This window comes from Myotis myotis, unplaced genomic scaffold (assembly GCF_014108235.1).
Source record: "Myotis myotis isolate mMyoMyo1 unplaced genomic scaffold, mMyoMyo1.p scaffold_m19_p_52, whole genome shotgun sequence".
Classification (NCBI taxonomy): Eukaryota; Metazoa; Chordata; class Mammalia; order Chiroptera; family Vespertilionidae; genus Myotis; species Myotis myotis.
Window position 1 is genome coordinate 352,755 of NW_023416360.1, and position 16,572 is coordinate 369,326.

The following is a 16,572-nucleotide window of genomic DNA, read 5'->3' on the forward strand; positions in this document are numbered from 1 at the left end:
TGTTAATAGTGGCTATCTCAGGGAAAAATTAATTGGTGGTTAAGTGTTTTTATTATTTTGTTTTTGTCTCTCTTTCTGTCTCTGTCTCTCTCTCTCTGGAGAGTCAACATGGACTTATGGTTTTACAAATTCAGAATGTTTCAATCAACTACAATTATTGCTCTTACACTGTCCTGTCTTTGGCCAATGGTAGCCCTTCAAGCTGGCTCCTATGTCCTTGGACCATCCTCATTGCTGTTGGACAGTTAACTAGTACATTTCCTACTGCACACCTGTGCCAGCCTTGCTCCAGAGTTCAGCTCCTCTCATGGGAGCAGTACCCAGAGGATCCAATCTGCACTCCAGGCATGTTCCTCCCAAGTGTGTTGTTGTGTTTTGAGGAATTTAAGTGGACTGCCAGAAAACATGCATTTTTTAAAAAAAAACACACACATGCATTTTGTAAAGAAAAAGAATGAATTTATACGGACATTCCCAATTCAAATATAACATTATAGAGTATTCCTTTTGTTTTAAACTTGTTTATCTTACATTTAAAATCTAGGTTCCCAACAATATCGATTTACATTTATTATATTACAATATATAAACATTAGTATGAAAATGATTATACTATTATTATGAGTAACAAAAGAGTTTATGATGTTTTTGGTAGCCCTATTTGTCTTTAGAGTATGTTCCACAGAGGATACATACCTGATATACAGTCGTTTTATCTGCAACAATGTGTCAACAACTTAATTTGTAAATTAACTTCTAGTTTATCCTTCCAGTATTTCTTTTGGACAATACTGGAAGCATTTTCCAGTATTTCCAGTATGTAAATGCATACATACATATTAATATTCCCCCACCCTCCCCATAATTACCATACAAATATTCCACAGAAGACTTTGTTTCCCTCTCTAGAGAATGTGCTTTCTTTCACTCTTTTTAAAAATGATCAGTATGTCAAGGATATCATTCCATATCAGTATATAAAGAATTTCCTCAGTTTTATAACTGAATAGTACTGCACTTTGCAGATATGTTAAGCAACCAGTTCCTTATCGATACACATTTCATTGTTTCCATTCTTTTACTACTACAAATGCTACAATGCACAACTTTGTTCAATTGTTTTGTATTTTTCCAGTCTAACTTTGGGATAGATTCCTAAAACTGGGATTGCTGGGTGATAAAATGCACATGTAATTTTGCTAGATAATGCAAAAATCCTTTTGATGGAGCAGGGAATTCCTTTCAGTGGTGCTTGGTCCTTCACAGCCTCACTGTCAGGACATGTGGATGAGCTTTTGGACGTTTGGGTAGCAAGTCTGGTGAGAGTGATATGCCAGCATAGTTTCAACTTACAGTTCTCTCATCATGAATGAAACCGAGCATCTTTTCACATTCACACATTTCATTGTTTCTTTTGTGAACTAGTTACCTTCTTTTTTTTCCTCTTTTCTCCTTTCCTTCTAGATTTTTAGGTCTTTGTATATAAGCCCTTATCTGTGATAAAAGTTGCAAATATCTTCTCCTAGTTTGCCTTTTGTCTTTTAAATGTATTCTTTAACACCCAGTAGTCATCTTATTAATCTCATCTTTCAGTGCTTCTAGTTTACGTCACAAGTAGGAAGATCTTCCCCTGAACCCAGCGCACAACCATGCTTGTGTTACTCTAACACAGTCATGCCTTCATTTACTCACATTCAGATCTTTGATGTATTCTGAATCTTTTCTGGTGTATAATATAAAAAAGGAATCTAACTTTATTTAATGCAAAAATAAAATTTAAAAATAAATATAAAATTTAACTCCTAAACTATGAAGGCAGAATATTACTTGGACCATTTTGACTTTCATATCTACTTTTCCTTAGGCATATTCTTCCAGAACAAATCTGCAATGCCAAAGAAGATGATGATTCGACACTGGAACATCTTCATCTTGAAAACAATTATATTAAAACAAGAGAAATATCATCCTATGCATTTTCATGCATAAGATCATATTCAAGTATTGTTCTTAAGCCACAGAATATAAAGTAATTCCACATTTCCTTTGTTAATTAAAACCTGTATTTATATATTTACTGTAGCAGCATTTATCATCAAAAAGACATCATGTTATGTTACATTCAGTATCATTATGCTAGTCTACCTGATTCATTAATCTAGAGATGAACATGCAAAAATATATCTGGGAGGTTTAGTCTTCTAGGACTTTTAGCAAAGGCTTCAGTTTCACGCTCGAAAATGAAGCCATCCCCTGCAGGGCTCCCTCAGGGAGCAGGAGACTGTGCACTGCTGAGCAGACTGCGAGCATCTGGGACAAAGTATGCGCGTCCTTGACCAGCAGCCTGTGACCAGTGCTATCAGCGACACCTGAAGTCCATTTACAAACTGTGTATGTTCTGGTTCAAAACGAGGAAGTGCACAGAAAAAAATTACAGGTGGAAGTTATGAATGAGTGTTCTGTTTATTACTCCAACATTAAAACAATAATATATTAATTTTCTTAAAGAACCGATGATACAGTTATTGGTATTAGTACACTTAATTGCTGGGTTAGCTTTAGTTACTTCTATTAATTACATGTGTGAAATTAAAACACCATGTTAATTTCCTGGTGTTGATAATTGTGCTATGGTTATTAATGTGATTATTAATATTAAGGGAAGCTGGGAGAAAGATACACATGAATTCCATACTATTTTGAAAGTTTTCTGCAAGTCTAAAAAGTGTAACGGTATATTAAGATTACCGTATTTCTTTATTCAAGATCAAAAGATTTTATGAAAAGCAATGGAGTTTGCTTAAAATACATATTCTTTATCTTTGACTACACACTTACAGACGGAACCTCGCGCATGAGGTTCTGGAATCTCTGCTTCACTGGTCAATCTTAGCGCCATCTTCTTTGCCCTGATTTGCTCAAGTGTATGTATCCTTTCACTCAGTTCAATTTAACATAAAACTGTCAATAGTCACTATATACCGGACACTATCAAAACCATATATTAAAATTTTCATTATGAAATGACCTTCTATCTTTATTTCTAAAATAATTTGTAATAGACACATATAGAAACTCTGTTGACTTCTTTGTTACTATCAGTTTTGTGTCTTGGAAGTTCCAGTCTTGCCACCCTTGCGGAGGCTATGCTAATCGTGAACTGCAGTTATTTCATCATCTAATAGTTCCCTCACCACCACCGTCAGAACCTCCCAGCCTCACCTCACAAGGCTGTTATGAGAAGCACAACATGAAAAGCATCTGGGAAGTATATGCATGTGTGTATGTTTCATATAAAATTGAGAGCAACTAGCATCTTCACCAAAGTTGATTATTACAGATAAAACTATTTCAAATTATACCAGGAATCAGGTACCTGAGTGCCAATCGTGGTCATCCTAGCCAACTTGTGAAAAGTTCAGTTTACCCATTTGAGCATATTATTTCTAAGCCCTTCTTTCTAAGTCCCCTTGTCTTAATAGCTATTTTGAGATTATAACATAAACAAGAATAATAATGTGATGGAGACTGTTAGAATCAAAAGTCAAGGCTTAAACTAAGTGGTTAAAAACAGAAAAAGAATCTTATGAAACAAAAAGTTGAGATATATAACTAGTTTCAGAACGTAGAAGCATTAACTAATTTAAACTGGCCAAGTTGAATGTAAGAGACAAGTAAAAATAAGAAGATATGGCATTGCATTCATTTAACAAGAAACCTTGTGGAATGCTTCTTGCTGTGCGAATATAAATGCATAGACCTACAGCGATTTTCAACTGGTGTGCCTCAAGTATTTTAGAAACATGCAATACCTGACTAGTCAGGGATGCTGACCACCTTTTCTCTTAGATTGTCAAAAAGTGACAACAGCAGCCCAGCTGGTGTGGCTCAGTGGTTGAGTGTTGACCTGAGAACCAGGAGGTCACGGTTCAATTCTTGGTCAGGGCACAGGCCCAAGTTGTGGGCTCAATCCCCAATAGGGGGCATGCAGGAGGCAGCCAATCCATGATTCTCTCTCATCATGGATGTTTCTATCTCTCCCTCTCCCTTTCTCTCTGAAATAAAAATATTCTATCTAATAAAAGAGAAACACGGTAATTAGTGTATGACCGCTACCCTTCCCACTGGCTAATCAGGGCGATATGCAAATTAACTGCCAGCGAAGATGGCGGCCGGCAGCCAGGCAGCTTGAAACTAACACGAGGCTTGCTTGCTTCAGTGATGGAGGAAACCAACGTTCCCCGCCTGCCTTGCCGGCTTCTGAGCCTGCAGTTTGAAACATTGTAACAAATATAGAAGCTAAACAAAACCCCAGAAACCTGCTTTCAGCGAGCCGGGATCTCAGAGCTGGAGTTATACATTGTTTTGATTATAGAACCCAAAAAAATCAGATACCTGCTTTCAGCAGCAGAGGCCTCAGAGCTGGAGCCAGAGCTAAAGCTGGCCCAGAATTAAAAAAAGAGAGAAAAAAAGGAGCAGTTGGGAGCTTCAGCCCTCAGCCCCTCACCCAGACTAGCCAGGCACCCCAGTGGGGACCCCCACCCTGAAGGGTGTGTGACCAGCTGCAAACAGCCATCATCCCCTCATCCAGGCTGGCCAGGCACCCCAGTGGGGACCCCCACCCTGATCCAGGACACCCTTCAGGGCAAACCAGCCAGCCCCACCCATGCACCAGGCCTCTATCCTATACAGTAAAAGGGTAATATGCTCTCCGGCACCGGGATCAGGGTGACAGGGGGCAGCGCCCAAACTCCCTGATCGCCCTGCGGCTCTGTGTGTGACAGGGGGTGGGGCCACAACCTCCCTATCTGCCCTGCTCTGTTTGTGACAGGGAAAGGCGCCCCAACCTCCTGATCAGCCCTGCTCTGTGCCTGATGCAGGGGAGCTCCCAAACCCCCTGATCGCCCTGCGGCTCTGTGTGTGACAGGGTGTGGCGCCCCAACCCCCTGATCGGCCCTGCTCTGTGCGTGACAGGGGGGAGCTCCCCAACCCCGATGGGCCCTGCTCTGTGCATGACAGGGGGGAGCTCCCCAACCCCCTGATCGACCCTGCTCTGTGCGTGACAGGGTAAGGAGCCCCAACCCCCCTGATGGGCCCTGCTCTGTGCGTGACAGGGGGTGGCGCCGCAACCTCCCCATCGACCCTGCCTTGAGTGTGACAGGGGGCGGTGCCCCAACCCCCCAATCGGCCCTACCCTGAGCGTGACTGAGGGTGGCATTGCAACCTCCCAATCCGCCCTGCTCTGTGCATGACAGGGGGCGGTGCCCCAACTCCCCAATCGGCCCTGCTCTGAGCCTGACCAGGGGCTGCACCTAGGGATTGGGCCTGCCCTCTGCCACCCGGGAGCAGGCCTAAGCCAGCAGGGCGTTATCTCCCGAGGGGTCCCGGACTGCGAGAGGGCACAGGCCAGGCTGAGGGACCCCCCCTTCCTCCCGAGTGCACAAATTTTTGTGCACCGGGCCTCTAGTACTTTAATAAAATGATAACAGCCATCAAAACAATAGCCATCCTGTGTGAATGAATCAAAATTATACCTATTTTTTTGTCAGATTGGCAAAAAAACATATTTTTTTGGTATGCCACAAAATTTTATTATTTAGTGTGTGCCATGAGATGAAAGGTTAAAATCGCTGGTTTAAGGCAATCTAAGCAGTAAACAAAATCATTTTTGGAGGGGACTCAACCTGAATAAAGTGAGTCAACAGATTTAGCATCCTGGGACAACACAGATGGATACTGAGCCTTTCCTACACTCCTTTCAACTTTAATCAGCTGTGTCCCAGATGCTGTTCTTGAAAGGAACAGAGATAAGATTAGATAAGGACTCTGCTCTTGGAGCACCCAGTGTGGTAGGGGCAATAAGTAGGAAATCAAAAAGACAAGCAAGCCAATAGGCAGGCAGAACAGGGTGGTGAAGCGATGAAGCATATGGGGTCCTGAGCACCCTCTTCCTGTGTCCCCCTGGCCCCAAGTTTTAAGAATGTCCAAGCCTCATAGACACAGGAAGACTGAGCCATTCCCAGCAGCCTTGGAGGACACCAGCCCAGGAGCACACTGAGACCCTACTGTGCGCTCAGGGACACCCTGTGGGGAGCAGAATCTCTAGGAAGGCTGAAAGTCAGAATGACTAACGGAAGTTTTGTTCTTAAGTCAGAAGAAAATATGTTATTTCAACTGATTTTACTATAATTTAAAATATGAAATGTCTGGCACTGAACTTTTACAGCCTTGAAATTTCATCATGCTTTGCATAGGAAGTTTTAAAAAGTGATCAATGTCCTTATAGAAAAGATTCTTCACAATACAATGTTAAAAAACATGCAGATGTCCTGTCTGGCTTCAGAAGTATGCTATAATTACTAACACGTATGTATACAAAGGAGCTGCTGATCTAGTCATGGTGTGAAAATATTAACGGTGTCATCTTTGCACATATGTACAAGGAATACTAACTACATTTTTAGTTTTGAGACTTGGTTTATTATAGATAACTAGAGACCTGATGCACGAAATTTGTGCACGAAGGGGGGGAGGGGGAGAGGGCCCTCAGCCCGGCCTGTACCTTCTTGAAATCTGGAACCCCTCGGGGGATGTCCGACTGCTGGTTTAGGCCCGATCCCTGTGTATTGGGCCTAAACCAGCAGTCAGACATCCCTCTCGCAATCCGGGACCTCTGGCTCCTAACTGCTGGCCTGACTGCCTGTCTGATCGCTCCTAACCACTCTGCCTGCCTGCTTGACCACCCCTAACTGCTCTCCTGCCTGCCTGATCGCCCCTAAAAGCCTCTGCCTCAGCCCCCGCCACCATGGCTTCGTCCGGAAGGCCGTTCAGCTATCTGGTCTAATTAGCATGTTAAGCTTTTATTATTATAGATACTATTTCAAAAAGCACTAAAGACATGATATGGTGAAAAACATGTATAGCCTGGAATCCTAAGGAAATAACTGCCCCAGGATGGGGATAGCTAGTGCCTACCTTGGTCTCTAATGATGAACTGGGCAGTCGTTTCCCTTTCCTGGGACTCACTTAGCTCAACCACAGAGCAGTCTGTGTGGACAGCCTGTGTGGCCCAGCAGGGGTCATGGGCCTGAGGAGGAAGTATTCCTTAAGACTCTTCCTTTGGACGAAGCAGCTTTGCTACCATCAGAAAGAGCTAGCTGCCACTGCTCCTCCTTTGTTCCTTAAAACAAATGGAAAGGTACTACCTAAATCACATGCCAAGTTTTAAGATTCACAAAGAACATGCAACCAAAGTCCCTGGCCCTTCCCTCACCTTCTGCCCAACAACCAGGCTGCAGAGCTTGGTCTGAGCAAATGCTTCTCAGGGGCCAAGTCACAGGTGCCTGGATGCAGCCAAACTCTGTGTATCTAAGCAAGAAATTTTAGTTGGTGTGTCTGTTCCTTCGAGCTCCAGTACCACAGAGTGGGATCAGCCCTGAGCAGACCTGCAACAACTGAAGACTGCTGACCTTGACCCGGAAAACCCTGAAAGACAGCCAGCAGAGCGCAAGTTCTGTAGGATGGTTAGAGCGTGGCACCGACTAGGCTCATGCATTCTCCATCTCTGTCTGACTTTGGCCTTAACCTGCATCTGTTGATTGAAGTCCACAAAACAGAAAGTCTGGATGCCTGAGAATGGGCGTGGTGCACTTCTGAATTTGAGGGCACAGGTACCTGGTGTAATGGGTGCAGCCAAAAAGGGTGAGGAAGATGCAAGAACCTCTCCTTTGGCTCCCATTGTCAAGTGACTCCATCATTCAGGAGTTGGCCTCATTAGACAAAGTCAATTACTTCTTAAGATAACTGATTTTGACTAAAGATCAAGATGGCAGAGGAGTAAGTGAAGTTACACTCATCTCCATCTAGAACCAAGCTGATGTTAACACTACTCCTAAACAACAGAAAGGAAACTGCACATTTTCAGGATTTTAAAGAAAAAGTGAGAAACTGAACTGGGAGAGATTTACATATTCATACAATTAATAAGGAGTGATTTCTCTTATTAATATTTCCTGGTAAGAACATCAGAAAGCCTAGAGCATATTTTATAAACAAGTCACATTCTGACAACTGGTAATACTTAGGAATCAACTGGCTGTTCTGCATAGCAGCAACGCTGCCTATGTTCCCGAAGACATCATTTAAGCACACCATGGATTACTCGGTTCTTAGATGCTGACATAAAAGAATGAAATACTCAAATTCTGCTGTTTAAGTGAAAACTCCAAGGGCTGGGTGAAACCCTCTATGATATCTATTCCACCACATTCCCTTATTTAGGAAAGAGTGTCCTCATAGGAGAAGTATTTACAGGCTGACGACGATAACTGTTCCTCTGTCTGCAGTTGAATGAGGTCAGCTTAAAATTCAAAAATATTAAAAGTACCTGTGAAGAGTCAGAAGTTTCTGGGCAGCTCTAACTTATGCCAGATGGCTCGGGGCCCTGACACCCTAGAAGTCTACGGACCATGTGGTTCATCTTTTGTAGTTAAACAGGAATGAGCATCATGGTTCTGAATGGGAATCCCTTGACTTGGCCAAGTCATACTCTGATTTCTAGTTTCCACATCCCTTCAATTGGGGGAACAACATCTATCTCCCAAGCCTGCGGGGAAGGTTGAACGAGGTGTCGTCCAGGACAGTGCCAGGCACTCAGTGAATGTCTGGTCAAGGGCTGGGCAACCCGTAGGCAGGAAGGTTCAGTGACTTGGTCAAGGCTGCCAGGCCTCTAACATGGTAGATATTAATTATTCAAGGAACTTGATTCCTTAGAGCAGCGGTTCTCAACCTGTGGGTCGCGACCCCTTTGGCGGTCGAACGACCCTTTCACAGGGGTCACCTAAGACCATCCTGCATATCAGATATTTACATTATGATTCATAACAGTAGCAACATTACAGTTATGAAGTAGCAACGAAAATAATTTTATGGTTGGGTCACAACATGAGGAAGTGTATTTAAAGGGCCAGAAGGCTGAGAACCACTGCCTTAGAGTGTGAAATATAACGGGAGAATGAATGGGCCTATCACACCAGGATGGAGTCAGCGTGTACTCTCGGAGGGCCAGGCTCCAGCAGGACCCGCAGCGGTGCCCGCAGCGACCCGGACATGAGGACCTGTCTTGAGTCATGCCCGCCCACATCCATCTCCCAGTGCAGGTGGCCCAGGGCAGCGCTCGCGAGCAGGGCCTCCCCTCCGTAAATGCCGAGTCTGAACTACTCCTTGTCATACACTTGGGAAAAGTATAGGAGCAGATTTTTTTTTACTGAGGAATTTAATTATATCATTACTGCCCTTGTGACTAAACCTAATCTAATAGAACCAGAGGCATTTATAAAAAAATTTTCAGCAAAACTAAAACAGACATGCTCAGTCCTATGCATCTAAACAACACGTCGGCACGTTCTAACTCATGACCCATGTCTGAGCGGCCTCATGCTGCAGAGAAGCAGCAGAGACAGTACACCGGGCTGACATTCGCTCTGCCCCCAGCTGTTTGCAGAGAAGGGAATGTCTCTCACTTGATGAAGAGCTTAGTGATCACTCAACTAAAAAAAAGCATGACTATTTCTTCTTTGAAGTTATGTTTCTTTTTCACATGAACATGGAGATAAAATCAAACCTTACTGTCTAGCATATTTTTTCCTTTGCACAAGATGTGAGGAATGTGAGTACACACAAGGGAAAACAGACCACTTTAAACATAACACGCGATTGTACTAAACACACGTTAGTTTAGAAAAGAAATACATCATGTTATTAAAATGTCATTGTGTGTTCCTAAGTAACAGGATCTCTGTGGTCAAATAAACTTACATTAAACTATCAGCTGATGCAAGCAAATCTTTAAAAAAAATTTTATTAAATTTATTTGGGTGATATTGGTTAATGGGATCATATAGGTTTCAAGTGTACATTTCTATGATACATGATCTGTATAGTGCATTGTGTGCCAACATAAGCAAATCTTTTTGTAAGTAAGATTCTGATGAAGGTTCATTTGTTTTGAATAAGTTGAGAATTACGTTCACAATTACCAAATTTATACTGTCTGAAAGGCAAATTTAACTACTACTGTGGTACTCAGAATAAGGATTGCACTATAAATTGTAAGTCTATTATAGAGTAATAGTTCCTAACTTTTTGAAGGATGGACGCCTTTGACGATATCATGAAAACTATAATGAACCCTCTATACAGAAAAATACTTCGCATGTTATCAAAAGATTCATATAACCTTTCACAAATTCTCTAAGGATTCATGTACTCTAGGTTAAGAATCCCTTCTAGGGCAACTCCTTAGTTAACTTAAAATTAGAGGTAAGGATACAACAAAGAGTTAAAATTACTTTTAAGGCAAACTGCCTTATTTCCAACAATTATTTAGCATTTATTCTCCCTTTATTTAGGAATATTTTTAAGGCCACATAAAAGTTAAAAGAATTATACAATGAACATCTTTATACACTTCACCTACATTCACCAATAGTATTTTTTCAAATTCATTTTATCTCTTTGCATATCTATATATCTATACATCTACACATACATATGTATGTACTTGCAGGGGACAGGGTCTGAACCATTTGAATGTAAGTTGTAGATATTATAACATATCACTTCCTTATGAATCTTATAAGAACATTTTCTTACATAACCATGAGACGATGATCATATCCTCTCACATTATGAAACCCAAGAAATTTAACATTAACTATCACCTAACATACAATCTGTATTCAGATTCTCCCAAATATTCCAACAATTTCTTAATTTCCTGTATATGTGTGTGTATGGTTCAAGATCTAATTGAGCTCACATCCTGATCCTTTCATCTTCTCTAGAATAGCAATTTCTTGCCTATGTGACTGTTTCACACCTTAACTTTGTTGAAGGGTCCAAGTCAGCTATATTGTAGAATGTCACTTAATCTGCATTTGCCCAATTGTTTCCTCAAGATTAAATTTAGTTAAAACATTTTTGGAAAGAATCCTACATAGGTGATGTCACATGCTTCTTTTTGCATCATAACAGGAGGCTCAAAATGCTGGGATGGCCTGTTAGTGGCAATGCTGAAATGTTAAGGTAAGGTGGAATCTTTATCACCTTGTAATTCTATATATTAAACCCTAATATGCAAATCGACTGAACGGCGGAACAACCAGTCGCTATGACACACACTGACCACCAGGGGGCAGACACTCAGTGCAGGAACTGTCCCCTGGTGGTCAGTGTGCTCCCACAGGGGGAGTACCACTCAGCCAGAAGCCGGGCTCACGGCTGGCGAGCACAGTGGCGATGGGGGGAGCCTCTCCCACCTCCGCTGCAGGTGGGCGGTAAGGAACAAGAGGGTCGCGGACTGCAAGGGGTCCCTGACTGTGAGAGGGTGCAGGCTGGACTGACGGACTCCCCCCAATTGCACAAATTTCATGCACCAGGCCTCTAGCTAAGAGATAATCTGCAAGGTAAGACTTTGGATCTCTGTGAATATCTTGCCATCCATATCCTTTCACTTAGTGGTTTCAGCTTTCATTAATTACCTTGCCTTAATCAATTACTATACTGGAGGGTACACAGAGGTGATTTTTTCTTTTTCAAATTTTTATTTATTGATTTTAGAGAGAGAAAAACATCGATCTTGTGTAACACTTACTCATGCACTCACTGGCTGGCTTGTGCATGTGCCTGCCCGGGGTGGAGCCACAGCAGGGACTTTGTCCTCCTGTGTTCACCAGTCAGCATGCTTCTCCTGGAGCTCTGACTCTTTTCTCTTGTTATTATACAAAAGATTTTGCATCTGACATGTTGTAATCCACTGCCGCCCTTATTAGTCTGTGCGTGTTAACTCCCTTCCCAGTTTCTATGTTCTGTTCACACAACTGTAGTAATCTCTGTGCACGTTCATGCCTGCTGGCATGCCAAGATGCTTCATGCATGACCCATACTTTCCTGGCCTGACCTGATCCCTCTAGTGGGAAACAGTCCCTAACACACACCCAGAAGTCAGACACCCTCTCTGCTCCCAAGTCTTCTCAGTGGAACAAACTAGGCAATTTATTTAAAACAAAACCTTTACTTGTAACCATTCTTCAAAACAAACTGACTTTTCAGGCATAATTTTAAAATATTATAAACCCACATAATATTATAAACTAAATTGTATAAGACCTTCATTCTTCATAAACTTACTTCATTCTAAATGACAATTTATGGCATAAATTTGTTTTCAGAGGGAAATCTCCCTCAGCTGCGCATAACAGAAGTGAGTGCTCAACGGCACAGGGGACAGAAGGGAGGGAGGCCCATGTGAAGGACATCACTGCCCTGAGTTAGAATTGCACAGGAATTAAGAGCTGACTTTGTCAGACTGATTTTGGAAGATATTCTGTAAATTTGGATTTGATATAAAATTTCCTGGTTTTAAAAAACACCATATGCTCCAAACAAAACACATCTATAGCCTCCATCCTGCCCATGGGCCATGACCTGCAGTATATCATCAATTCATTATGAACCACAGAGCCACCTGGTCCACCCTGAAGGATACCTGAACATTCCACACCACCCAGAAAACACCATCCAGAAAATCAAAGCCATTCCTTTCAGAAACCTGTGAATGCGTGCTACATACAATCTTTATGTTATGCATAAAGAACACACGTTCTTTACCATATTCTTCTGTGTATAAGATGACCCCCACTTTTCCAATCCAAAATTAAGAAATCAGTATTTGAAAAATAAAACAAAACACATTTTATTTAGTAATTACCGCAGGTAATGTTCACATACCAGTACTACATTATGCAGCATATCACTTTATTCAGCCTCTGTTGCATCACTGCTCTCTTCTTCATCACTGTTAGTTCCAGGCACATCACTTTCTCCAACTTCTATTGTGTCACTGCTGTCTTCTGAGTCACTGTGTATGTATGTGAGATCATCCTCATAAACTGGTGGCATTTTCTGAGCTAACCTGTTCGTGTTCTCATGGCCAACCCTTCCCTCCTCATGAAACTGAAGCACCACTTTGCCTTTCCTGTAAAACCAACAATGTTCATTTCGCTTGCAAACATTCTTGCCTGACCTTGAATAAGCGTGGTTGACACACATAAGCCTCTCTGGCGCTGCTCCATAATCCAAGTCTTAAGCCTCTGCTCCAAGTTTGCCCATTTTGCTGGCGTTCCTCTTAAGGCCTTCTTCTCTTTTGGCATCTTAAGGAGTTGTTCTTCCTGTTTTCTCCACTGTCTGATCCTACACTCAGCGGGAGGAGGTCCAGATTGTCTCTCTGCAGCTCTATTTCCATGGTCTTTTGCAGAGCTGCTTACATTCTGTTTGAATTTTGCAGAGTAAGACAACTGCTTACTGGTATTTATCTTTTTATTTTTTGATATCTTTATGGGCTCAGAACACTCAGGTTCCTGTTGCACCTGTGCACTTTCCACCTCCACCTCCAAATTCGGCATCAGCTGATGTCAGTAACAATAAAGCTAGTGATTGGAGGAAGCCTGTTTGACAAAGTATGAGCAGCCATGCACCTATGAGGCTCCCTCCTTAGCTGACTTCCGTGTATAAGACGCCCCTCGATTTTCAGTCTAATGATTTTAGAAAAAATTAGTGTCTTATACACGGAAAAATACGGCATATCCCAGGAGTCAATGGCCTAACCCTAGAACATTCTTAAACTATGTGTTTATTTGCAAGACTTTCCCGCACAGCCCTCAGGGCTTCTCTTTGACTGACCACCCTGCCCGTCCCATTTTGCTTTTCTCCATAGCACTCACATCACTCACAAAGAAGGAACAGGCCGACAGGTTCCTGGTAGCTCTAACCACATGAGAGTGATACAATCTATTCCAACGTGCTTAGAAGATGAGCACAGAAGAGGAGACACCAGATACCGGCTGCTGAACACCACAAAGTCAACCCGAGTGACACTGCGCTCCAAAGGCGCACCTCTAATCCATAGGCATTGGACTCTTAACTTGAATGAGACGGTATCTGAGGTCTTTTCCAGCTCATTTTGGGCTTGGACCACTCGATTTAAACAGGAGGAGATGGTCAGGAAAGGGTCTTAGAAATTATAAATGCACTTGGCTTAAGCAATTTATTTTTATACTAGAGGCCCGGTGCACAAAAATTTGTGCACTCGGGGGGGGGGGGGGGTCCCTCAGCCCGGCCTGTGCCCTCTCGCAGTCCGGGACCCCTCAGGAGATAACAACCTGCTGGCTTAGGCCTGCTCCCGGGTGGCAGAGGGCAGGCCCAATCCCTAGGTGCAGCCCCTGGTCGGGCTCAGAGCAGGGCCGATTGGGGAATTGGGGCGCCACCCCCTGTCATGCACAGAGCAGGGCGGATTGGGAGGTTGCGACGCCACCCTCAGTCACGCTCAGGGTAGGGCCAATTGGGGGTTGGGGCACCGCCCCCGTCACACTCAAGGCAGGGTTGATGGGGAGGTTGCGGCGCCACCCCGTCACGCACAGAGCAGGGCCAATCCAGGGGTTGGGGCGCTGCCCCCTGTCACGCACAGAGCAGGGCCCATCAGGGGGGTTGGGGCTCCTTACCCTGTCACGCACAGAGCAGGGTCGATCAGGGGGTTGGGGAGCTCCCCCATCATGCACAGAGCAGAGCCCATAAGGGGGTTGGGGTGCCGACCTCTATCACCCACAGAGCAGGGCCGATCAGGGGATTGGGGCGCCGCCACTGTCACACTCAGGGCAGAGCCGATGGGGAGGTTATGGCTCTACCCCATCACACACAGAGCAGGGCCTGTGGAGTGGGGGGGTTGGGGCGCCGCCCTCTATCACCCACAGAGCAGGGCTGATCAGGGGGTTGGGGCGCCGCCACTCTCACACTCAGGGCAGGGCCGATGGGGAGGTTATGGCTCTACCCCGTCACACACAGAACAGGGCCCATGGGGTGGGGGGGTTGGGGTGCCACACTCTGTCACACACAGAGCCGCAGGGCGATCAGGAGGTTGGGGAGCTCCCCCTATCAGGCACAGAGCAGGGCCGATCAGGGGTTTGGGGCGCCTCCCCCTGTCAGGAACAGAGCAGGGCCGATGGGGAGGTTGTGGCCCTGCCCCCTGTCACACACAGAGCCGCAGGGCGATCAGGGGGTATGGGCGCTGCCCCCTGTCACGCTGATCCCGGTGCCGGGAGGCATATTACCCTTTTACTATATAGAATAGAGGCCTGGTGCATGGGTGGGAGCTGGCTGGTTTGCCCTGAAGGGTGTCCCGGATCAGGGTGGGGGTCCCCACTGGGGTGCCTGGCCAGCCTGGATGAGGGGATGATGGCTGTTTGCAGCTGGTCACACACCCTTCAGGGTGGGGGTCTCCACTGGGGTGCCTGGCCAGTCTGGGTGAGGGGCTGAGGGCTGTTTTCAGGCTGGGACTGAAGCTCCCAACTGCTCCTTTTTTTCTTTTCTTTTTTTTTTTTTATTCTGAGCCAGCTTTAGCTCTGAGGCTCCAGCTCTTAGGCCTCCGCTCCTGAAAGCAGGTATCTGGTTTGTTTAGGTTCTACAATCGAAACTCTGTATCAACTCCAGGTCTGAGATCCCGGCTAGCTGAAAGCTGGTTTCTGGGGTTTTGTTTAGCTTCTATTTTTGTAACTATGTTTCAAACTGCCAGCTCAGAGGCCTGCAGCGGCAGGCGGGGAACATTGGAGTCCTCCGTCACTGAAGCAAGCAAGCCTCATGTTAGTTTCAAGCTGCCTGGCTGCCGGCCGCCATCTTGGCTGACAGTTAATTTGTATATCGCCCTGATTAGCCAATGGGAAAGGTAGTGGTCGTACACCAATTACCATGTTTCTCTTTTATTAGATAGGATTTACATGGATGGAATATATCAGGCCATCCAATAAATTTGTGTTTGAAGTTTCTTTTATAGCAATTCATGTCTGTGTTCATAAAATATTAGTACAGAGATTATTACATTTTCAGTTTTGTAATTTATTTTCCTGTTTACCATGTAATAACATGTTGGTTATTCATGATTCCTAACAATATTGTTTGATATAGTAAAAGTAACTCTCCGATATTTAGAGCAAAGCCTGATGAAGCAAAACCAAACAATACAAATAAACATGTGGGAAGGGTGGGTCCCTTCCACAGAGCCCTGACAGGAAGCCCAGCAGGACATTTGCTTCTCACTGTCAGGGAAGAGGAGGCACACTGCAGCGTCTGGAACGCCTGCAGAGCTGTGGGGGAAGCTTTGGGTCTTTGCAAATGGCATCCACACCTGCTGGGCCATCTCCACAGCCATGAGGTGCAGTCCCCAGACTATGGAGGGTCTGTGCCGTGGAGGGGTCCCTAGCCACACTCTCTGCAGATTAGAATGAATAAACCATCTGCACCACCACCAGCATCATTCTCCAGCCCTTTGCCCAGAGCGAAGCTGGATGCTGGAGGAAGATATGCTTAGGGCTCACGAGAGGGGAGAGAAAATGGCTGTAACACACCTTTACAAAAACCACCTCCCACAGTGCTCCCAGCTCTGCAGGCAGAGGCAGAAACCCACCTGGAAGAGCTGTGCAGAGGACAGGCCTGAAAGGAGAGCAGCATGGACACCCTCCAGAG

At 44.4% G+C, this 16,572-nt stretch overlaps 2 protein-coding genes across 5 annotated transcripts in view; one reads left to right on the forward strand and one right to left on the reverse strand.

The window, feature by feature from the left end:
- ECM2 (extracellular matrix protein 2) overlaps positions 1-3,027 on the forward strand; it is a 66,801-nt gene extending 63,774 nt beyond the window's left edge. For both annotated transcript variants that reach the window (XM_036311214.1, XM_036311215.1), the window contains one exon: positions 1,865-3,027. In XM_036311214.1, coding sequence (XP_036167107.1) covers positions 1,865-2,033 — 169 coding nt within the window. In that variant the 3' untranslated portion in view covers positions 2,034-3,027. The remainder of the gene's footprint in view (positions 1-1,864) is intronic.
- The window catches only part of LOC118657345 (centromere protein P), a 255,966-nt gene that overhangs the window by 85,418 nt on the left and 153,976 nt on the right, over positions 1-16,572 (reverse strand). The window lies entirely within an intron of this gene.